The following is a 23804-nucleotide window of genomic DNA, read 5'->3' on the forward strand; positions in this document are numbered from 1 at the left end:
GTAGAAATATTTCTGTTTAAGACAGTACCCAAACAGATCTTATATTATATATGTATGTGTAAAAAATTTTCTAAATTAAATAGTCCTTGAAAATGAGAATTTTCTTGTTTCCATTAGTAGAATAAAAGTATTTAATTTAAATTAAAAATTATTTAATTTAAATTTATTAACATTTTTTAACGCAATTTTATTTCATTTGCAAAAAAAAATTATTTTCAATGAAATTTTTTTTATAATGGAAGACAAATGCATTTATAAAAAAATATTTTAAAAGCCCGCTCTGGTGTAATAATCAGCCCTATTCTGCTGTTCCCGTGAATCTCAGATCCGATTCACACATTCGGTTCACTTTAACTCTACCTTGCCATTCTGCTATCCATCGGGTAAACTGCATTATCATCCCTCAATTTGACGTCGAGGTGAACGTCAAATTAAAAAAAAAATGGCGACGAAGTAAATTGAAAGGAAAAAAAAATTTTTTGTTTGTGTTTATTTGCATAGAAAAAATAAAAGCAGCCGATTAAATGTTAAGAAATACAGCCCTATTCTGCTGTTCCCGTGAATCTCAGATCCGATTCACACATTCGGTTCACTTTAACTCTACCTTGCCATCCTGCTATCCATCGGGTAAACTGCATTATCATCCCTCAATTTGACGTCCAGGTGAACGTCAAATTAAAAAAAAAATGGCGACGAAGTAAATTGAAAGGAAAAAAAATTTTTTGTTTGTGTTTATTTGCATAGAAAAAATAAAAGCAGCCGATTAAATGTTAAGAAATAATTAAAAATTTATGAAAAGTGGCATTTTGCTTAATTTCAACGATGGTGAATTTATTTTTACAAACAAAAGTGACAGATCCGCAACATTTTTTATGCGGATTGCAAATGTATGGAGCAAGTTCATTCACGTGATTAGTGGAATACTGAACAACATTACCGATATTACCGACGTGAGTTTGGATTCCCCCCGATGAATAGCAGAATGGTAATTGGTGAATATTTAGCGATTTTTCCCCCCGATGGATAGCAGAATAGGGCTGAATGAAATAAAATCCTAAAAACTTCGGTTAAATCGAATATAAAATATCCATGAAAAAAACAACAAATAAATGAAAACGAGACCTTTACCTATCGTCAATAAGCGCTGTCGTTTTAAAGACATTTTTTAAAATATTATTGACCAGACAGAAAAAAATTTTTCAATCGTCAAAACGATGTCGTCTGATAAAAGTTAACTATCGCTTTTAAGTGAAGCAAGATTATCGTCATAACGATATCGTCTGAATTGTGGAATGATCCTTTTTGTTACTCAGGTATTCTCTTGATAGATTAAAACCAACAAATAAAAAAAAAGGAAACAAATAAGGAATTTTTAAAACATTTAAGTGAAGTTCTGCCAACTTTAAAATAAAATTTGAAATGTTTCTATGAAAAAAGTGACGATGTTAAGGTAGCACATTCTTTTTTGAATTGAAAATCGGGAGAAAAACTAATTTTTAAACACAAAATCGGGCAATCGTAAATAGCTCAACAAATCGGGAGAAATACGAGAAATCGGGGAATCTGGCAACGCTGTGTTGATTGTAGTTTGACTTTTGACAGTTTCAGTTTCAGTTTTATGTTTTTATATTTAGACGATGCTTTCTTTTTCGTCCGTGGAATACATATTATTGAGTTTTTGTCTGCAATCGTGTTGATAAGTCAAATGAAACTAAATAAATAAAATACAATATAAATTATGTTGAAAAAGGTGTGTGCGCACCCTAGAAGTAGTTTCACCTTGGGCATCTAGATGGAGCCACATAAGTTGAAATCTTCATAACCTAAATTGTCATTGAACTACTTTTCTAATTTTCTTTTCTATTTCCGATTTGCTAGCCACGAGGTGGCTTTTTGCCTTTTCTTTATAAATAACTTAAATATCTAAAATTATACCATAAAACTAAGTAAGTAATCTAATCTAATCTCTTGTAATTAAATTAAATAAAATTTCATTTTTTAAAGGATTTGTAACTCCATGCAAATTAAATTTGTGTTTTATTTGCGAGTTAACAAAAAAGTTTTAGTTGTGGCCAATTCGCCCAACATTTTACAAATCTTATTTGAGATAAACCAATAAGAAAAATGCCACCCAAAGTGACACCAGAACCGGTCGATGAAGAGTACAACTGCCGCAGCTGTAAAGAGCCCGACTCAGCCGAAGACATGGTCCAGTGCGACCAGTGCAACGAGTGGAATCATTTTAGCTGCGCCGGTGTGAACGTCAGCATAGAAGAAAAATCATATCTATGTCAGATATGCCAAGGTAAGAGTAAGTGTAGCGTAGCTAGTGTTTCAGGAGCGGGTTTCGCAACTGCAATAAGTGGGGTTAGTACAAAGGCCAATAGCCAATCGTCACAAACACCAGCAACAACTACTGCAACGTTAGTGCAAAGCGCTGTCACGCTTCCTGCGACAAATGCAGCCGAATTTGCTGCTTTAGTCGGAAGTTCAGCCGTTTTTACAACTCCAACTACTACTATATCTTCCCAAAGTTCAGCAGCATTCCCTGCGTATAGTGCGGCCGAAGATGCTGCCATGCGTGGACGTTTAGCCAATGAGACAACAACACTGAATGCTGCCTTCTATGAGTCACTATCAGCAATACATAACCCTGCTGCATCCGCCCAAAGTTCTGTGAAAGTTTCTGCGCATAGTGCGGCCGAAGTTGCTGCCATGTGTGGAAATATTTTTCTTTCTAACCCTTCCGCGTACTATAGCCAACCATACCCCTTCGCGACAACTTCTACTCAGAACGTGTTTGGGTTGCCAACCTTACCCCCGTATGCGGATACATTCTTATCAAATGCCCACAGTCGTATGACCCTCGCGCACCGTGTACCTTTAACATCTTTATTAAGCAACGGACACTTCTCAGCAACAAAAAAAACTTCAACTCAAGGTCTTGTGCTAGCCGAGGATGATCGAACTTCAAAGGCTCCGTTCCAACCACCGAGACCTAACTCCAGCAGTTCACAATCCTCGAAATGTTCTTCAACTAAGCGACTCCAAATAGAGCTGCAGAAAATCGAAGAGGAAAGGCAGTTGAGGGAAAGTCGCGACAAAGAAGAACTCAAGCTACGAAAAGAAAGGGATGCCGAGTACATAACCAAAAAGTACCAAATTATGAATCAAGTTTTTAGCTCCTCGGACGATGACGATGAGGCTCCCCATGGTTCAGAGACGACGAAAAATAAAAGTGCGAAGGCAAAAGTGAATGTTAGTAAGTGGATTGACGGAACAACACAGAAGGATTACCTGCACTCCACGACGAACGTGAACCCCAGTCCCCTTGACCTCATGCCGATTACTTCTCAACACCAACACATTTCTAATACGTGTAGCGGCGCTGAAGGGAAATCATCGTTCATCCCTAACCAACATCAGTCGTCTCCCGCAGCTGTCATTCCAGGTTCTACCCAGTTCCATTCTGCCGGTGAGGAAGTTCTGTTACCAAAGCCCGACCATCAACACAACACAGCCGCAGTTAATTTTTTAATGCCAACATCACAGCGTGTTCAAAACAATCAACAGGGTGTTCAAAACAATCAAACTCATCAGCATTCTCAAGAACAAAACCCCGAACACCAACCGTCCTCTCAATATTTGCCCTCGTTCAACAATATGCAACAATATACGCCCTCAAATAATTTTTTAACGAAAAATAATTTAGCAGCGCGTCATTTAATCCGAGACTTGCCTGCTTTCGATGGAAACCCCTCGGAATGGCCACTATTCATCGCAAGTTTTAATCGGAGCACTGAACTGGGTGGTTTTAGCGATGAGGAAAATCTCATAAGACTACACAAAGCTCTTAAAGGTGGGGCATTAGAGGCAGTAAGAAGCTTGATCATTCAACCTAATTGTGTAGGACGTGTCATCGAGACTTTGAGGATGCTGTACGGCAGACCCGAATTGATTATAAACACGCTGATTCGAAAGATTACTTCCACACCCTCGCCCAAAGCAGAAAAGCTCGAAACTATTGTCACATTTGCAATAGCAGTGCAGAACCTCTGTGCTACAATCGAAGCCTGTGGTATAGTCGACCATCTCAACTACCCCATGCTGATGCAAGAACTTGTGGACAAGCTTCCACCTGCCCTTCGGCTTAATTGGGCCATCCACAAGCAATCACTACCGCTATGCACACTCGTACACTTCAGTTCGTGGATGTATACGATGGCCGAAGCTGCAAATGGGGTTCTGGTCACAGCTCCTTCCACATATGCAGAAGAGAAGAAACGCACCAAATGGAAAGATAAAGGAATCGTAAACGCCCACTACAGTCAAACCAACCCAGAAAACAAGTGCTATGTCTGCGGTGGCAGCTGTTCTTCAGTGGCAGAGTGTAAGAAGTTCGTGCAATCGAGCCGCACCGCTCGATGGGAGGAGGTGAGAAGGCACCGCCTTTGCTGTAAATGCCTTAAAAAACATTTGAATCAGAGATGCAAGACAGAAGCCCTGTGTGGAAAAAACAATTGTACGTTAAAACATCATCAGCTCCTACACAACGACCAAAAACAACCTACGGATGGGACGGTCGGAATTCATTCCGAAAGTACATCTTATAATACAGATTCTGTGCTGTTCCGAGTCGTGCCCGTATTCCTTTATGGAAACGGAACAAAAATAAAGGTGTTTGCGTTTCTGGACGATGGATCATCCGTAACGTTAATGGATGAAGATCTCGCCAAGCAGTTGAATGTGAAAGGAGAGTCACGACCTCTGTGTCTGAAGTGGACTGGAAACACTTCCCGATTTGAGCGTAAATCCAAGTTAATCAACCTACAAATATCAAGCACAACCGCCAACGCAAAGAAGTTCCCACTAGCAAATGTACACACTGTTGAGAAACTATGCCTACCAGCCCAAACACTCAATTCCGATGAGTTGCGGAAGAAGTTTGAACATCTAAGAGGACTCGACATAGATCCATACAACAAAGCCGTTCCACTGTTGCTTATAGGTCTCGATAATACACAACTTGGATTCCCGATTAAATCTAAAGAAAGAGGTCCAAATGAACCGGTTGCGACAAAAACTCGCCTAGGTTGGGTGATTCATGGAAAGTGTGTCGAAGAAGCAAACAGGTCTGATAAAACTCACAGCTTTCATGTTTGCGAATGCAATGACCCCGAGCTACGCCGCCTTGTGAAAAACTTTATTTGCGATGATAATTTCGGAACACACGAGTTGAAAAAGCTAATGATGTCTGACGATGATGCCCGAGCTTTGAATCTGCTGAACACCCGTACAGTTCGCAAGAATGGGAGATTCGAAACGACACTTCTCTGGAGAATTGATGAATTTCAACTGCCTGATAGTTATCCGATGGCCAGAAAACGACTAGTCTGTCTACAAAAGAGAATGCAGCGTGACCCAGTTCTAGCTGAAAAGTTAAATAGTAAAATCGATGAATACGTCAGAAAAGGCTATGCACGAAGAATCACCCACCAAGAGATTGTGGAGAATAAAAACCGTTCATGGTACTTACCAGTTTTTCCTGTGGAAAATCCAAATAAACCTGGAAAAATTAGGATCGTTTGGGACGCTGCTGCTGCAGTTCGCGGGACTTCACTCAATTCCTTACTCCTCAAAGGCCCTGATCAACTTACTCCTCTGACGTCCGTCATCTATAAATTCAGACAACACAAGATCGCGATTTGTGGGGATATAATGGAAATGTACCACCAAGTCGGTATTCGAGAGGAGGACCAACATTACCAGCGTTTCTTGTGGGGCTATGGCGAAGAAGGGCAACCCGATACATACATTATGAAAGTGATGACCTTTGGGGCAACTTGTTCCCCATGTACCGCACATTTCGTCAAAAATACCAACGCCGATAACTTTGCAGCTGAATTTCCAAGAGCGGCCTGTTCTATTAAGGAAAATCATTACGTAGATGACCTGATGGATAGTGTTCCGACTGAGGAAGAGGCCATCACATTAGCTCAGGAGATTCGACACATTCACAAGCAGGGTGGGTTTCACATCAGAAACTGGGTTTCCAATTCGTCCGCAGTTCTAAGAGCACTTCAATCAGAACCAACAGAACAAAAAAGCATGAACGCCGATGTTGAACTAGGTACAGAAAAGGTGCTTGGGATGTGGTGGTGCACCTCTTTAGACTGCCTTACGTTCAAGCTTACTACAAACCCAAATCAAAGGGAAATTCTTTTTGGGTCAAAACGTCCAACTAAGCGTGAAGTCCTCAGAGTTATGATGACAATTTTTGATCCTTTAGGACTTATATCGTGTTTCCTCATGTACATCAAGATTCTGCTCCAAGAGATCTGGCGATCTAAAATAGAGTGGGATGATGAAATCAAAAACGATGAATACAAAAAATGGCTGAAATGGGTGCATCATCTATCCAAAGTCGAGGAGGTTAAGATTCCAAGATGTTACGTGACTTCAACTCTGGGCTCCGATGTACAATTGCATGTTTTCGTCGACGCCAGCGAAAACGGTTTCGCGGCGGTAGCGTACATAAGAAGTTCCAACAACGGGCTAGTGGAGACTAGTCTTATAGGGGCGAAAACTCGTGTAGCACCTCTTAAGGCCTTATCAATTCCTCGCTTGGAACTGCAGGCAGCGCTACTTGGAGCAAGATTCGCTAAATGTATCACAGAGTCACACGGCATTTCCTTTGGCAAACAATACTTCTGGTCAGACTCCAAAACCGTTTTGTGTTGGCTCCGATCTGATCACCGCAGATACCGGCAGTACGTAGCATTTCGAGTTAGCGAAATTTTAGAACTTACCGATATAGAAGAATGGAAATGGATTCCTACAAATATGAACGTTGCGGACGAAGCCACAAAATGGCAAAAACCTCCAGAGTTCAAAGACACTAGCCGATGGTTCAATGGACCAGCTTTTTTGAAATCCTCTGCAGATCAATGGCCGCAGGAAGTTGTCGTGGGTTCTACAATTGAAGACCTTAAAACTAACTTTGTTGCCATTCATACTTTCGGTCGAGATACTATTTTCCGATTCAATGAAATCCCTACCTGGTGGAAGCTGCTTAGGACAATTGAAGACCTTAAAACTAACTTTGTTGCCATTCATACTTTCGGTCGAGATACTATTTTCCGATTCAATGAAATCCCTACCTGGTGGAAGCTGCTTAGGAGTACGGCGTATGCCCTTCGATTTGTGCACAACACAAGCACTAAAAGAAACAAGACAGTTAAGGTGAGTGGCCTTTTGTCACGTGAAGAACTACAGAACGCGCAAAACGAACTGTTAAGAGAAGCACAAATTTGTGAATACGCCGAAGAGGTTGCAGACTTAACCATGAACCGTTGTGTCGAGAAAAGCAGTCCGCTTTTTAATCTGTGCCCCTTCCTGGATGAAAATCGTCTCATTCGAACCAATAGCAGAATCCGTTTGGAAGAAAAACTCAGCCTGGACTTCCGACTACCCATTATCCTGCCAAGATTTCATCGCATAACCACTCTTATTATCGAAGATGTTCATCATCGTTACAACCATCAAAACGATGAAACTGTGGTAAATATTCTTCGCGAAAACTTTTACATTTCTCAGGTGCGATCAGCTTTGAGAGCCATCAAGAAAGATTGTTCGCAGTGCAAGATTAATAGAGCTTCTCCACGCCCTCCAATCATGGCACCACTTCCACAGGCGCGACTCGCGTCTTTCTGTCGACCATTTTCGTACGTTGGCGTCGACTACTTTGGCCCCCTTTTGGTTACTGTAGGTCGAAGAACTGAAAAGCGCTGGGGAGTGCTTCTAACCTGTCTCACCATAAGGGCAGTCCACATAGAAGTTGCCCATACCTTGACTACAGATTCATGTATCCTCTGTATCAGAAACTTCATTGCCAGAAGAGGAACGCCCATCGAGATTCATAGCGACAACGGCACTAATTTTCACGGCGCAGAACGAGAGCTACGGGAAGCGGCTAGTTGTATCCAGAGTGATAGATTGGCGGAAACATTTACTACTACAAGCACTCAATGGAAATTTATACCACCGGCTTCACCGCATATGGGTGGTAGCTGGGAGCGCTTAGTACGCTCCATTAAAAACGCCCTTTATGCTATTGCGCCGACAAGGAATCCGAATGACGAATTGCTGCGCAGTATGTTGATAGAAGCAGAAAATATAATTAATTCACGGCCCTTGACATACATTCCAATAGACCCTGCAAATCCAGAAGCTCTCACACCTAACCACTTTTTATTAGGCTCGGCCAGTGGTTCCAAACCTTTGGTGGAATTTAACGACGACGTGACAGTGCTACGTAAAAATTGGCTCACCTCACAGCAGTTTGCGGACCGCTTCTGGAAGCGCTGGGTAGCAGAATACTTGCCCACACTTACCAGGCGTACAAAATGGTTCACACCCGCAAAACCTTTAGAGGTCGGCGATATAGTCCTGGTCGTTGACCCAACTAGTCCCAGAAACAGTTGGGCTAAAGGACGAATAATCAAAGTTAAGCTTTCAAAAGACGATCAAGTACGAAGCGCTTTCATACAAACGCAGAGTGGAATCTACGAAAGACCTGCAGTCAAATTGGCCCTTCTCGACATCAAAGCTCCCAATGAGTCCCCAGGAGAAACTACCAAGGGGGAGTGTTGAAAAAGGTGTGTGCGCACCCTAGAAGTAGTTTCACCTTGGGCATCTAGATGGAGCCACATAAGTTGAAATCTTCATAACCTAAATTGTCATTGAACTACTTTTCTAATTTTCTTTTCTATTTCCGATTTGCTAGCCACGAGGTGGCTTTTTGCCTTTTCTTTATAAATAACTTAAATATCTAAAATTATACCATAAAACTAAGTAAGTAATCTAATCTAATCTCTTGTAATTAAATTAAATAAAATTTCATTTTTTAAAGGATTTGTAACTCCATGCAAATTAAATTTGTGTTTTATTTGCGAGTTAACAAAAAAGTTTTAGTTGTGGCCAATTCGCCCAACAAATTAAATATTTAAAATGTTATAGCTCAGTCTTTTTTTACACAACTTTATTTTTAAATTATAACATCTATTTTTATGTACAAATGAACATGGAACATACAGTTATTCACTATTCATTCTTTTTCCCACAAATTTTTCACAATTCATTATTTATTGGTATTATTATTATTTAATAATAAATATTTATTAGCTTATTATTTATTAACACTAAAGACCACTTTGTTAACTATGCCACTATGATCTTTCTTAGAACTACCATTAAAAAGGTTAGCTTCACCGACATGACATTCCCTAGTGAGACAAATCACTTATCTTTTCATAAACAGGTGATAAAATGGTTAATGTTGAGTGTTTGATGTTTACCTGAAAATGGAAAAGATATAATAAATTAGAAATTTTAGGTAGAATATGTCTTGGAATAAGATAAAACTTACCAATTGAAGAGCGATGCAATGCCGATTGCATTACCTGATTTCACCCTCTAAATAGGATTTCACCTATCACTGTGTATTGACATTGTAGTAGTTTAGTTTATGTCTTTTTATAGCTTTTTTTTATTTTATTGAAAACGAATTGCACGACACGAAAATTCGGTATTGTTTACTTTTATTACACGAGAAATATCAAATTCATTGACAGTTTGCAGACTTCGTGGAGAAAAGGTGTTGACCAAAATAGAAAAAAAGTTCCACATTCTTCATTTAAGTACCATAAATGGTTCAGAAACTTATTTATCGCAGTTTGAGCTATAATCTTGTCGTCTTCTTTATATGAATTAAGTTTTTTTTTCATTGATGTCGTTTAATGGTGCTTGCTCAACTTCTTATCGGACAGAAAACCAAGATTGAGTGTAGCAGTAAATATATGATAAAGCTTTTTTTGTCACTGTCGTTGAAAACAATATTATTTTAAGGCAATTAACTCCAGTTTGCCAAATTATAAGCTCTAGCCTGGTGCCCGAAATTGAATGCCAGCTGGAAGATGTCTTTCTAAATTAATAATTTTAGCTCCTTGTAGTCGTCACGATGATAATTTTATTCTATCCTTTTCAATGTAGTCAACATAATTTCTTACCTAACATCTACAAGAATACTCACAGCTTTGTCATCCAATTAAATGGATGACAAAGCTTGTCTAATCAATTGTTTTCCACTGTGCTTTAAATCTTCTGAATAGAGGAATATCAGGTCCACGAGACGAATCAAATTTCAATGACGTGGTGTCTGCTCAAGTTATAAAAGTTCAATTAAAGAGCTTCTTTATTTTAATTAGTTTACATAAATTTCAGTTAATTTATTTTTATTTTTAAACAAATTTTATATTTTTGAACTATTCTCAGCTATTGAATATTTGTAAATAATTTTTGAAATGGCATTTTAAAAAAAGAATACAAATATTAAATAGAGTAAAATATAATTCAGTCACACCCGCTTAAAAGAAACGGCAAAATATCACAGTTACTCTTTCATTAAAGCAGGGATTTTTGGGGATGACAAAATTATTTCACATAAGCGGAATTCTCTTAAACGGGTTTTACTGTAATATGAACAAAGTTCAGTTAAATATTTTGTGTTGGCTTTTAAATTCTACCAGTCTTGTTTTTCATTCCTTGTTTCTTAATTTTTAATAAAAAATACCTACCGAGTTTGTAAGAAACGAGACATTATGCAAGGTACACTCATATTTATAGATATGTGAATAACTTAATACACTTTCACTTCATTCAATTTTCATAAGTCTAAATCAACGAACGTTGCCATGGTCATCGTCGATACATTTGACATTGTGAAATGATAATGAAACAATAATGCGATATCGAATTTTTACCTTAAGGTACTCAACTTAATTAATTTATTGATCTTAAACAGTACCATTTGAATTCTATTAGTAGAACTAATATAGTGCTGCCATGAAAAACTTTATTCGTAAAGGGATTTTACTACAATTATTTTGTTTAAAAATATTAGGACTATTACCAGTTTCTCATCAAAATGACGACTTTCAATTAATTCAAAAACGTGTTCAAAATTGGAAATTCATTTTAATTTTGTATGCATCTAATCTAACTTTAATAGTGGGCTCAATATGTGTTGCTCTGAGTTTCGATTCAATGTCTGAGTTCAACGAAGCTAAAATTGCGAAAAAATACGAGCAAATTATTTGTATTATTGCTGGCACAACTCAACTTATTACTAATTTATTAATTTATTTCGAAAAGGAGCAAATATTCCAAATTATCGTTATAATTTTGAAATTCGAGAAAAAATATCTGAAAGTTGTTAGTGAAAACAATAATGTTGATATGGGATTTTATTACATTACATTACATATTAAACTAGTCTGAAGATAAATCTCCGGACTAGAAACACTGCAGCTTCGGAATCTAATCCATTTTGCTGATACAACACAAGACATTAATACAACACAGAAAGACAAAGAGAGAAAGAACGAGAGAAGAACATACAACACTGAACTACGTGGCACAGAGGAGGAGACATAGTTGAAAATTGTCTCATGTTATCGCACAGGTGGCTTCAGTTAAGCTGGCGATTTAGAAAAAACTTCTGAGCCGACCGCTGGGTTTGAACCCACGATGTCTGGCTCTGAAGTCATCCATCTATTCCTCTGTGCCATGGCCACCTGCGGGGATTTTATTATTTCGTAACATACCTTGCAACTTGTGTCATGTGTTCGTTGAACATGATTTATTTGTATTATTCATTTTGGAATATATTCTATATATCACAGTTTGTAGTTGTTGAAATACAACTTTTTTTAACTGGATTAATTCTAATATTTTACTCTACTATTGTTTTAATTATCAAAGAAACAATAGCGCGCATGAATGAAAAACTTGTGAAAAGTGTTTTCTCAAGTGACAGTGATCATCAACAAGTTACCCTAGGAGAGATCCTAACTGACAGAAGTGAAATTATAAATTTATGTGAAGTGAAAATAAGTTCATTGTATGGAATTCCAATAATATTTATGCTAACAAATTCTCTTGTTAATGGGCCAGCAGGTCCTTTTTATGCGAATTATATATTTGAGCCAAGAACGCCAAATACTTTTGGAATGTTGTTTTATTTTATTGTGAATGTTTGTTTAATTAACGGAGTAGTGCAATTTATGATGTTTCCCATTATTGTTTTTTTACAAGATTTTACAGAAGAGGTAAGTTTTTAAAAAGAACAATTAATTAGTAGTACACAGAGAAAAAATAAGGCAGGGATGACTATGCTTCTGGTATATTTAACTTTATTTCTGGTATATTCAACTTTATTCTGATTAAATATACTAGAAGTAAAGTTATCCCTGGCGTTATGTTTTCTTAGTGTAGTTGTTGTTTTATTCAAAAAGTGTCAGACAGGCCAAAGACTTTTCTCCACTCGGTGTTATTCGGTGGCTCGACATTATTTATACGATTTATCGACATTATTTGTGTGCAAGACACTTTTGTCTATGGGCTGCTTTACGACATTCCCTGTGCTTGTACTTTTGTATTACCATATCCAGGTTTTAGTTTGTCAATAATTAAGGAAGTTTTAATTTTAAATTCCTTTTGGATTTGCGCCTTTTTTTGGCTGACAATAATTTCAGTGTCTTTGTTTGTTCGCCATTCTGTACTTGATAGTTAATATTCCAACCAAAGACACTCAAATAACTTTATCCTTCATCCTTGCATGGAAAGTGGATTAGCAAAAAACATTTTTTTGATGTAACTTGAATTTTCTATTTCTCCAATTTCGATTTCGACTTTTTCATTTCCAGCTGTTCCGAGTCCTAGGAAATTAGATTATCTCAGTAGTGACTACTGAAACTCAGTTTTTATATTTATATTTTTTTTAGGCTATCTTTAAATAAAGTACCACAGCGCAACAGTGCCTAAATTGTAAAATAATATTAATATACTTAAATGAAAAACTTACATCTTAATTGATATTTGAACTGTTTGTCTGAAGTTGAAAAGGTGTTGGTAACGTAGAACTTCTAAGCTTTTGTATTTTTGTTACCGTCGGCGAGGTTTTCCGGGTATCGGTCGGCGCGGCGTCTAATTATCGTGTTGCTCTTATATGTATTACATACATTTAATTTAATTTAAAAAAATTTAATTTAAAATCTATCTCAGCCTTCATATGTAGATCTATTTTAATTCTTGTGCTCATTAAATTTACTCATTTCAGTTAAAGTTCAGCTTTTGTTTGCCTTGAAAACCAAACAGCCATCGATTACACTGATCCTTTTTTTGGTTTATAAAACTGTAATTAAATTTCCATCCGTAAAAAAGTACATACTTTGATTAATCAAAAATTCCTTGTAAATTTTCAAATGTCTTTCGAAATATTTCCTACTTGTACTAGCCCTGCAATAATACCTATGCAAATCTATGGTAGAAAAGCTTGCGATATGATCACGAACTCTTCTAACTTGTTAATTTTTATTTAACATTTTTTCCTTTATTGGCTGATGGCAGCCTTTTTCTTGCATAGTTTTAAAATAAAAGTATATTCTTCTATCACGAATAGAGAAAGGGTACCTATTTATATAGGTACTTTACAAACTTGTTGTATTCCTTGATTATCAGATTGAAAATGTACTTTTTTTGCATTTCGCAGTAAAAACAAAGTTTGTTAGCATCAGTCAACTTCAAAAAGAATCATGAACCCGTTCTTTGTCCTCCTTGAAGACAGTTTTGAAGCAGTGAAGATGTTTTTCTAACATGGTGGTTTTACTTTCCTTTCTGCTGAATTTTAAATCGATGTTTGTGTAATCATACCTCTAAAATATATTTTGTCACAAGTATTAGAGCTTGAAATCATGGTAAACGTCCTCGTTGACTTTAACTCAGTTATCAGCTTTAGTGGTGATGCTCTATAATATGGTTTTCCATAGTTTTTCAGATGTCTGTTCATCGACAGGAATAAAAAGAGCTCCACTATCTTCATCGCCTCATAATGGCAGTTAAAATTGGTAGCTCGTGTTTAATATTGGCCTTATTGCTGATTTGAGTGGTCATTTATTTTCGTTTTCCTTTCGCAACGCCCAGGAAAGATAATTTTTACAATTTTTTGTTTTCCAGTTCAAAGTCTCATTTTCAGCAGCCTCAAGCCCCCCCTGCCCCTGTTTCTTGCCTGGTGACGGTACACCGGACACCGCATTAATCATTTCGCCACGTGGTACAATAACATCGGTTTTTATTGTGACTAATGTACCTTCATTAATTTGATGAATTATATTAATTTATCTTGATCTCCATTATGTAAAATTAATTATACTTCTATTTCCAACACGAAGTAATTGAAATCAATTAATAAATTAGGTACTTGTTCAAATATTGCGCATTTAATCGTGTAAATCGAAATTGTCTAAAATCGATTTAAATACATATTTCTATTATTTAGTTGCGATATAACCATAATATCGAATAATGCGAGTACGTAAAGGATTCTTATTGTGCCTAAAAGGTTTAAAATATTTCGGTCTATTACCTTACTCCAGTGATAAAACTACATTCGAATTTATTTGCAAAAAATCCGATACCAGAAAAATTCTAATTTTATTTATTTTCTTCAATGTAACTTCTATTTACTGTGTTGTTTTACTTTATAAATTAGAAACTTATTCAATTACTTTCGATGGAAATATAAATACAACTGGATATATTTATGAAAATATTGTTGTAACTGCTGCAGCAATAATTCAAATTATTACAAATATTTGCTTCTGGTGTAATCGTCGAAGAACTTTAGAAATTGTTGTTAATTTAATTCGTTTAGATAGAAGACATTTATTTTTGAGACATTTTAAGGATAATATTACACTTAAATTATTTATAATTTGGTTATTTTTTATGTCATTAGCTGTGGCACATTCTGTTTACTTGGTGACGATTTTCTTTGTCAATATATCAGCGTTACATATAATTTCGATTTTTCTTCGAACATTTCCATTGTTTTTTAGTGGACTCATGATGTTATTTCATTCTTCGGTTGTTGTAATTGCGAAAGAAATCATTTCAATACTAAATAATGATATTAAGAGTGTTTTAAATATTGACAGGAGGAGCTTTAAAGTTAAACTAAAGCCTCTATTAAAGCAGAGATCATGGTTAATTGAGTTATGCTCTCGGGACGTCAATGAATTATATGGATTATGTGTATTATTTAATATTGTCTTCACTTTAATAGTACTGGCCAGTATTCCTTTATCGATAACTTATTTCCTTAACTATAATAAAACTTCAAAAATCAACGATGTTTTAGTTTGTTTTGGGGTTATTGCCTGTGCTTTCCCGACAATATTGAGTACTGTCATAGTTTTTAATGATGACGCCGTGCAAACCCAGGTGAGTAACGATATTTTTTTAATGATCAAAAAAGTGCCGCATGGTACCCATAGTGTCAAAGTAATTTTATCATATCGTAAATAGCAATTAATTTAACTTCCATTTCAATAATTAAATTATTTTTAGAGTTCAATCACCAATATTTTAATTTAGTTGATTTAAACAGGTCCGCTAATAGAGACTTTAAAAACTGTGTAATTTTAGCACACAATTTTTTTGTATCCTGTCAATTGCATTTGACAGGAGATCTTCTCCTCTAATTGTGACAAAAACTTAATTTTTTGTTAAAAATTCATGTCGATTTTAGTTTTTATCGCTTTGGCAACATCGGTTTTAACTTTCTACTTCTTTATGCTTAACAATTTGTATGGGCATCAAACAGGTGAAAAATCTGTAAAGATTCAAGTTCTTTTTGGTTGTTTTATTTGAATATTTTTAATGATTTCAATTTATTGTCAACGTAAGAGAAATTTAAGAATTTTAAGGAATATTTTCGAGCAATTAATTAATTCATCTGAAAGACCTTTTTCTCTGTCGCAGCCTTTTGTTTCTTTGTGGTTTGAGTTTCTTCTGTTTTATCCTTTCTTGTTTCTTTTTTCTTCGAAACATTTCTCCTGGTGTTAGGATGTTGCGACAACGAAGGAATCACTATTCATGACCTGAAAAAGGAACCTTCTTCCTCATTTGGCATCCTAGGAAATGTGTCTGGTCTACAAGGTTCAGTACTTTGCTTCACCCACGGTTCTGCTTACTGATTCTTATGCATATACAGGGTTGCCATGTCCTGAACTAGTTTTGTAGCACAAAATCAGAGCCGAAAAAGTAGCCCAATATAATTGCTTACTCGTCAAAAAAAATTATTTTAAATTTAAATTATGTTTACCTTTAAAACTGCCAGAGGTGATGTCATTATTGATGTGGTGGTATTTAAAATGAAAACCATATTTAAGTTTGGTGGCATTCCACAAACGCTCACACACCTCACGTTGCCAAACGCCATGTTTAAGTTTTTTTTACGTAACGTCCCGTATATACTTTTTCTGTTGACATCGCGTCGAAACTATGTTTGCTCATAGATAATATAACATTCTGAACACTCCATGTCGTTTGCCTCGGTTGTGGAGTTCAGTGACGAATTTATAGCTGAAGTATTGAGTTCAGCACCAACACTTTTAATTTTTAGTGAACGATTGTTCAAAAGATCACGAATGCCGAACTTGTTGTTTCACACAAGTGTGATCGATTACTTTTTTTTTTATTGAGCTCGTCTGATATTTGTGTTCAAACGATATATTGTTTTTTTCACAATTTTGTCGCCAGGGAGTAAAATTTTTGATTGGTATCGAAGTAACGACGTAACGTGTCTTTAACAACACTTTTGTCGATCAGCGGAATTCGTCCTTGATGGAAACTCATTATAAAAGCTACTTGACACTCCAGTCCTGAACTAGTTTGATAGCCCAATTTAAAAATTTTTTCAGCCCGAAATCAAAGCCGAAAAATTAGCCCGAATAATTGCTTACTCGTCAAATAAAATTATTTTAAATTTAAATAATGTTTACATTTAATACTGCCAGAGGTGATGTAATTATTGATGTGGTGGTATTTAAAATAAAACCCACATTTCAGTTTGGCTTAGGTAGCATTCCACAAGCGCGCACACACCTCATGTTGCCAGTGGCGTACGTTGAGTCGCCGGGGCCCCGGGGTAAGACTAAATTTTGGGGCCCCTTTGATATTTGGGGGCCCCTTAGTTAAAAAAAAATTACGTATACGCCATAGGTTTTTTTTGTATGGCTTATTTATTTTTGATTTATTTTAATGTTTTAATATGTTCGTAATGCACTTTGCTATACTTACTTAAAATGGCTCTCATAAAAGTAGTAAACTCTTGTACTAGGGGCCCCCAAAATTAAATATTTAGAGACCCCTAAAATACAAATTTTTTTAGCTTAGAATTGATAGTTCTTGGGGCCTCTTTTCTGAAGTAATAAATACATATTTTATTTTCCATCATCAGACATATTTTTTTTATTTTGGGGCCCCTGAGAAATTATTTTTAAAGCCTCAAAATTGAGTGGTTAGAGGCCTTTAAAATATACCTAATATAATTTTTTTGGAGCCCAGAATTAATAGGTATTGGGCCTCTGTTCTGAAGTAATATTCGGAATGCCACCAATAACGTAATGTTTTTGTTTTGGGCCCTGATGTATTTATGTTGGGGCCCCTGAATTTATATTTAATTTTCCATTTGATTGTTTTGAACCACTTTTGAAGATCCTCAAATAATATTTTTTTGCTTTTTTGGGGCCCCTAATGTATTATTTGTTGTGGCAAAGATTTTTCAAGTATAATATTTTTTGGGGCCCTAAGATAAAATTATAATTTTTCTTTTAAAAAAGCAGTTTATTTTTTTTTTGGGGCCCCTGGGGTTACTTTTTTTAAAATCAATATACATATATTGTGTGGCTACCAATGCATTATACATTACACTGCATGACATAATTTGTCTCCCTGGTTACTTCGTAACTCAATTTATACTAACAGTTTTTTTCCCCGCATTGTCTCCAGTGGGGGCCCTGGCGTCGGTCGGGGGCCCCGGGGCACCGCCCCGCTTGCCCCAAGGGAGTGTACGCCCCTGCATGTTGCCAAACGCCGAACGGGCTTAAGTTTTTTATAGCTAACGTCCCTTATATACTTTTTCTGTTGACATCGCATCGAAACTATGTTTGCTCATAGACAATATAACATTCTGAACACTCCATGTCGTTTGCCTCGGTTGTGGAGTTCAGCGACGAATTTATAGCTGAAGTATTGAGTTCAGCACCAACACTTTTAATTTTTAGTGAACGATTGTTCAAAAGATCACGAATGCCGAACTTGTTGTTTCACACAAGTGTGATCGATTACTTTTTTTTATTGAGCTCGTCTGATATTTGTGTTCAAACGATATCCTGTTTCTTCACAATTTTATCGCCAGGGAGTAAAATTTTTGATTGGTATCGAAGTAACGTGTCTATAACAACGCTTTTGTCGATCAGCGGAATTCGTCCTTGATAGAAACTCATTATAAAAGCTACTTGACACTGAACTAGTTTGATAGCCCAATTTGAAAATTTTTGCAGCCCGAAATCAAAGCCGAAAAAGTAACCCAATATAATTGCTTACTCGTCAAATAAAATTATTTTAAATTTAAATAATGTTTACATTTAATACTGCCAGAGGTGATGTAATTATTGATGTGGTGGTATTTAAAATAAAACCTACATTTCAGTTTGGTGGCATTGCACAAGCGCTCACACACCTCAAGTTACCAAACGGCTAAAGTTTTTTTACGTAACGTCCCTTAAATACTTTTTCTGTTCACATCACGTCGAAACTATGTCTGCTCATAGACAATGTAACCTTGTGAACACTCTCCAGTCTCCACGTGTCGCCGTTTGCCTAGGTTGTGGAATTCAGCGACGAATTTATAGCTGAACTATTGAGTTCAGCACAACAATTTTAATTTTTAGTGAACGATTGTTCAAAAGATCACGAATACCGACATTGTTGTTGCACACAAGTGTATATAAGGATCGATTTTTTTTTTTTTTATTGAGCTCGTCTGACACAATTTTGTCGCCAGGGAGTACAATTTTTGATTGGTGTCGAAGTTACGTGTTTATGACAACGCTTTTGTCGATCAGCGGAATTCGTTCTTGGAAACTCGTTATAAAAGCTACTTGACACTGATCGATCTCAAGGTTGTAAATTTTGTAACAGTTATACTATTTTTTTGGGCATATTTGAAAGGTATACCTACTGTTTATAAATTACATTTGAATTTTTCCAAAAGCCAAATCCAAAATTGCAGTTTTTCCGCATTCTTCATTATAAACTTCTCGCACTCAACTGTTTCCAATAGTTGAATGAGCATCACATCAATCTTTAATATTATTCGTTACTTTCATTTTTTGTTTTCATAAATTTATTCCTGGGTTAGATGACAGTGGCAGTGCTGAATGGAACTATCACTACACTCTGGAACTCTACAAACATGGTTATTTGCAAAATCACGAATGACACTTTATTTACAATCTTTATAATAGCACACAGATTTGTTTGCCACTCTTGTTCTGGCTTTTAATTTATACAACTGTATTTGTTCAGGAACGTTTAATTCATAGAAGGCAACTTCCTCGTTTTTTTAACATAAAAAAAAAATAGATTTTACCATTTCTGTTCTTTTCCATTGTGTTGACTTATGGATTTTTTTTTTTAAGGGAGCACTTGTTATCACTTTTTATAACAGAAAAAACTTCTTCTTCATAGTGACGACCAAACTCGTAAGCCCAGCGAGCTAGCCACCGCTAAACTTTTCTATCAAAGTCTGGTGAGTACGGTGGCCATTCAAAAAAATTAATATTGTGTTGTGAGATCAAGTTTTTGGTATGGTCCGGGCCGTATGGATAGGAACATTGTCATGCTGAAATGTCAAATTTTTAGTTGCAAAAATAACACGGTGTTACAAAAATGAGGTTTTAAAATATACGCGGGCGGAGACCTATCAGGTTTTGTAGAGCTAGTCGCACTGAATACGAAACGGTATTTGAAAATCCCCTAACACCCCCAAAATCTGGAGTTACGGGCAAAAAACGGTTTTTTGGACCTTCATCCATTGAAAAAATTCTAGCTTCGACAATTTTTTACCCATTTTCGATTTTTTTACAGTTTCTGATAGAAGATAAATATACTTTTTTAACAATGTATAAAACATGTAACTCGGTTAAACCACTTAGAATTTATAAGCTGTCAAAGTTCAAAAATTCAATTTTTTTTGTCATTTGCCCAACTTCGGCATCAATTTAAAGTATATGTTTTCAAAACAACATGCTATTTAAAAAATATATTCTAAAACTATATCTATTTCCCAATTGATCGAGGTATTTTTTATGAAAATCACTTCAAAATTGGCTTAGAAAAAAAAAATTTTCGATTTCAACCCAGATACAGAAATTGGAACTTTTAGGTATAGAACAAAAATGTTGTTTCGGCACGTAGTAGGATAAGTTGGGCGCCAGGATTTGATGAAAGGTTTTTGTAGAGGAGCTCAATACAAACATTTTTTTTCTTTGGGAGGGGGGTCTATCTCCCCCCGTTTAGGTGGGAGGGGGCATTTTTCTAAAAAAAAATTATCAAAATAAAAAAAAATTATTAAAAAACAACGGCAACACTTACAGTAATAAATGATACCATTTCCAAAAGGCAAAATTGTGCATTTAATTCTAATTTTTAAATCAATATAATATTCCCAATAGTTTTTGAAATAATCGATTTCAAAGTTAAAAATAGGGGAAACAATTTTTTTTAAAACTCATTTTATACTATTTTTGTCCAGACTGTGAATTTTAGTAAATAAATTACTTAAACAGAAAACTGCCTCAATTGATTCCTTATCGAACCGTGAAAACTATATGTTTCTACGTCTTCTAGTTTTTGAGAAAATTGAAAAATAAAAACAAATAAAAACAAAAAATATTTTGAAAAAAGAAAAATCTGATAAAATAATTTTTCAATTTTCCCAAAAACTAGAAGACGTAGAAACATATAGTTTTCACGGTTCGATAAGGAATCAATTGAGGCAGTTTTCTGTTTAAGTAATTTATTTACTAAAATTCACAGTCTGGACAAAAATAGTATAAAATGAGTTTTAAAAAAATTTTTTTCCCCTATTTTTAACTTTGAAATCGATTATTTCAAAAACTATTGGGAATATTATATTGATTTAAAAATTAGAATTAAATGCACAATTTTGCCTTTTGGAAATGGTATCATTTATTACTGTAAGTGTTGCCGTTGTTTTTTAATAATTTTTTTTTATTTTGATAATTTTTTTTTAGAAAAATGCCCCCTCCCACCTAAACGGGGGGAGATAGACCCCCCTCCCAAAGAAAAAAAATGTTTGTATTGAGCTCCTCTACAAAAACCTTTCATCAAATCCTGGCGCCCAACTTATCCTACTACGTGCCGAAACAACATTTTTGTTCTATACCTAAAAGTTCCAATTTCTGTATCTGGGTTGAAATCGAAAATTTTTTTTTTCTAAGCCAATTTTGAAGTGATTTTCATAAAAAATACCTCGATCAATTGGGAAATAGATATAGTTTTAGAATATATTTTTTAAATAGCATGTTGTTTTGAAAACATATACTTTAAATTGATGCCGAAGTTGGGCAAATGACAAAAAAAATTGAATTTTTGAACTTTGACAGCTTATAAATTCTAAGTGGTTTAACCGAGTTACATGTTTTATACATTGTTAAAAAAGTATATTTATCTTCTATCAGAAACTGTAAAAAAATCGAAAATGGGTAAAAAATTGTCGAAGCTAGAATTTTTTCAATGGATGAAGGTCCAAAAAACCGTTTTTTGCCCGTAACTCCAGATTTTGGGGGTGTTAGGGGATTTTCAAATACCGTTTCGTATTCAGTGCGACTAGCTCTACAAAACCTGATAGGTCTCCGCCCGCGTATATTTTGAGTGTTACACCGTGTAATTGAACATTTTGAAAAATTTCTCTCCAATATTCCCTTGTAGATATTGGCCTTCATTCTTGATGATTGAAATTCAAGTTCAACAGTTGGTTACTGACTGCTCCCCAATCATAACATGAAGTCTTAAAATATTAATTAAACCTATCTTTTTATCCAGTTTAAATTTCTTTACATCGGAAGACACCACATTGCGCCATTCTTCTTATATTCCGCTGGTGGTTTCTTTTTAGGTTTAGGACATTTTAGAAATTTATTTTGATATTTTTCATCAATAAATTACTTTTTTCTGCCAGTAAGTTTATTATTATTATATCGTGATCAATATGTATCCGAGAAAAACATATTTGTATGTTTTTAAATCGAAATAATAGCGCTGCAAAACATTAAAACAACAACAACCGCAATTACGGCAGTTTTTTTGTTTTTGAATCACTTTCTGGGATGAGTTCATCATTTGCACTCATTTTTGTTTTGGGCCATGATGAAGCAAAGTGGATCAATTCTGATCGCAACTGCCCAGAAGTAACTTTGCAAAATTTGCTTATTAATTTAAAAAAATTTTCCATCGTCTTCTTTGGAATCCCATATATGCACAAAATTTTTGGGGTCGAAAAAAATCTGCTGCAATTTTGCATTGTTACCGGAAACGAGATGTTAACGATGTTATGCATGCTTCTAGAGTGATGTTATACACTTAGGCCTCTAACCTTGAATTTGATTGAATTTTATGAGAAAGTTTTCTTTTAAAAATAAGAATTTTAAGTGCTTTTAAGAAATTTTTTCTTGCCCGAGGATCTACCGGGAAAAGTCCAGAGTGTCCGGTGGGTCAGTCCGCCTCTGCGGTTGGCCCCAACATTTAAACAAACAAAAAAGTATATTAATATCTTAAACCAATGAAGTGGTCAAACAAAACAATAAACCAAGTATATATGAAAATTCCTATTAAAGTTGACAGCACAACTTCTATATTTTTTTTTTGTTGTCTTAGGGTAGCCTTCCAACTTATTACTTATACATCAAATTTTGTTTTATTGTTTGTTTATTTCTTTGGTTTTTACTTAAAACAATAAACCTAAAATCACAAAACTATTCAAGTGAAATGTTATTGAAACAATAGATACAAATTTCTTGTTACTACTTCCTTAACAGCTATTAAACTTCCTTAACACAGTAGAAGACGGTAGTCACTTAAAGCTCACCACCATGTATATTCCCAAAGGTATATCAATTCAGCTTTGTTGTCTAAGTTATTTGGGATTTTTCCCCGTTTATAAGAACCAACAAAACGAATTGGATTTTCTGCCAAAGCATTCAAAAAGGTGGCATGCAGCTCGTTTAGTGTACTACTTGTCAACAATAACAATTTTCATTTGTGCAATTTATACGTTCATTCGAAAATGTTTGGAGTATATTAGTGGTAACAATATCGGTTTTAATGTGGGAATGTATAGACTATTCGGACATGTTTTTAGTAGTTTTGTTATACTTTATTGCAATATTTTGTTTTATCGAAGGAAAGAACTTAATTTTAAAATTTGCAAGTGTCTATTTAGATTAAAGAATAAATATAACAATTTGTGCAAAATTGGTATACAAAACTATTGCACTGATATTTCATTTCGACTATTTGTGATACATCTGGTATTAATGATGTTTAATTTACTCAACATAGTTTTTTCATACATGCACTGTTTCTCAAGGGGAGAGAAAATTTGTTACTCTCCAGTTTTTCCTATAACTGAAATTTTATTCCGTGGATTTCATTTGATATTTTATACGTCACTTATAAATATGGTGAAAAATATTTTAATTTTGATGAACAAAACGATCAAGGTGAAAAATGAGACTTGGCAACTTGTTCAGCTGCAAGAATTGTTAAGTGATCGAGATGAACTTGTGCAATTGTGTAAATGTGAAATTTCATCATTG

The 23804-nt window shown here is 35.2% G+C and overlaps 2 protein-coding genes across 2 annotated transcripts in view; both read left to right on the top strand.

Annotated features, from left to right (window-relative positions):
• Positions 1 to 2124: 2124 nt before the first annotated feature.
• Positions 2125 to 8652, top strand: LOC129916429 (uncharacterized). Its single transcript, XM_055996409.1, has one exon. It carries the CDS (start codon positions 2125 to 2127, stop codon positions 8650 to 8652), a length of 6528 nt encoding a protein of 2175 aa, XP_055852384.1.
• A 3096-nt stretch (positions 8653 to 11748) lies between these two features.
• LOC129912909 (gustatory and pheromone receptor 39a-like) overlaps positions 11749 to 23804 on the top strand; it is a 51136-nt gene continuing 39080 nt past the window's right edge. Inside the window, exon 1 of the mRNA XM_055991252.1 lies at positions 11749 to 12167. Within this exon, the coding sequence (XP_055847227.1) occupies positions 11835 to 12167 (333 nt within the window). The 5' untranslated portion in view covers positions 11749 to 11834. The remainder of the gene's footprint in view (positions 12168 to 23804) is intronic.

Source organism: Episyrphus balteatus, chromosome 1 (assembly GCF_945859705.1).
Source record: "Episyrphus balteatus chromosome 1, idEpiBalt1.1, whole genome shotgun sequence".
NCBI lineage: Eukaryota > Metazoa > Arthropoda > Insecta > Diptera > Syrphidae > Episyrphus > Episyrphus balteatus.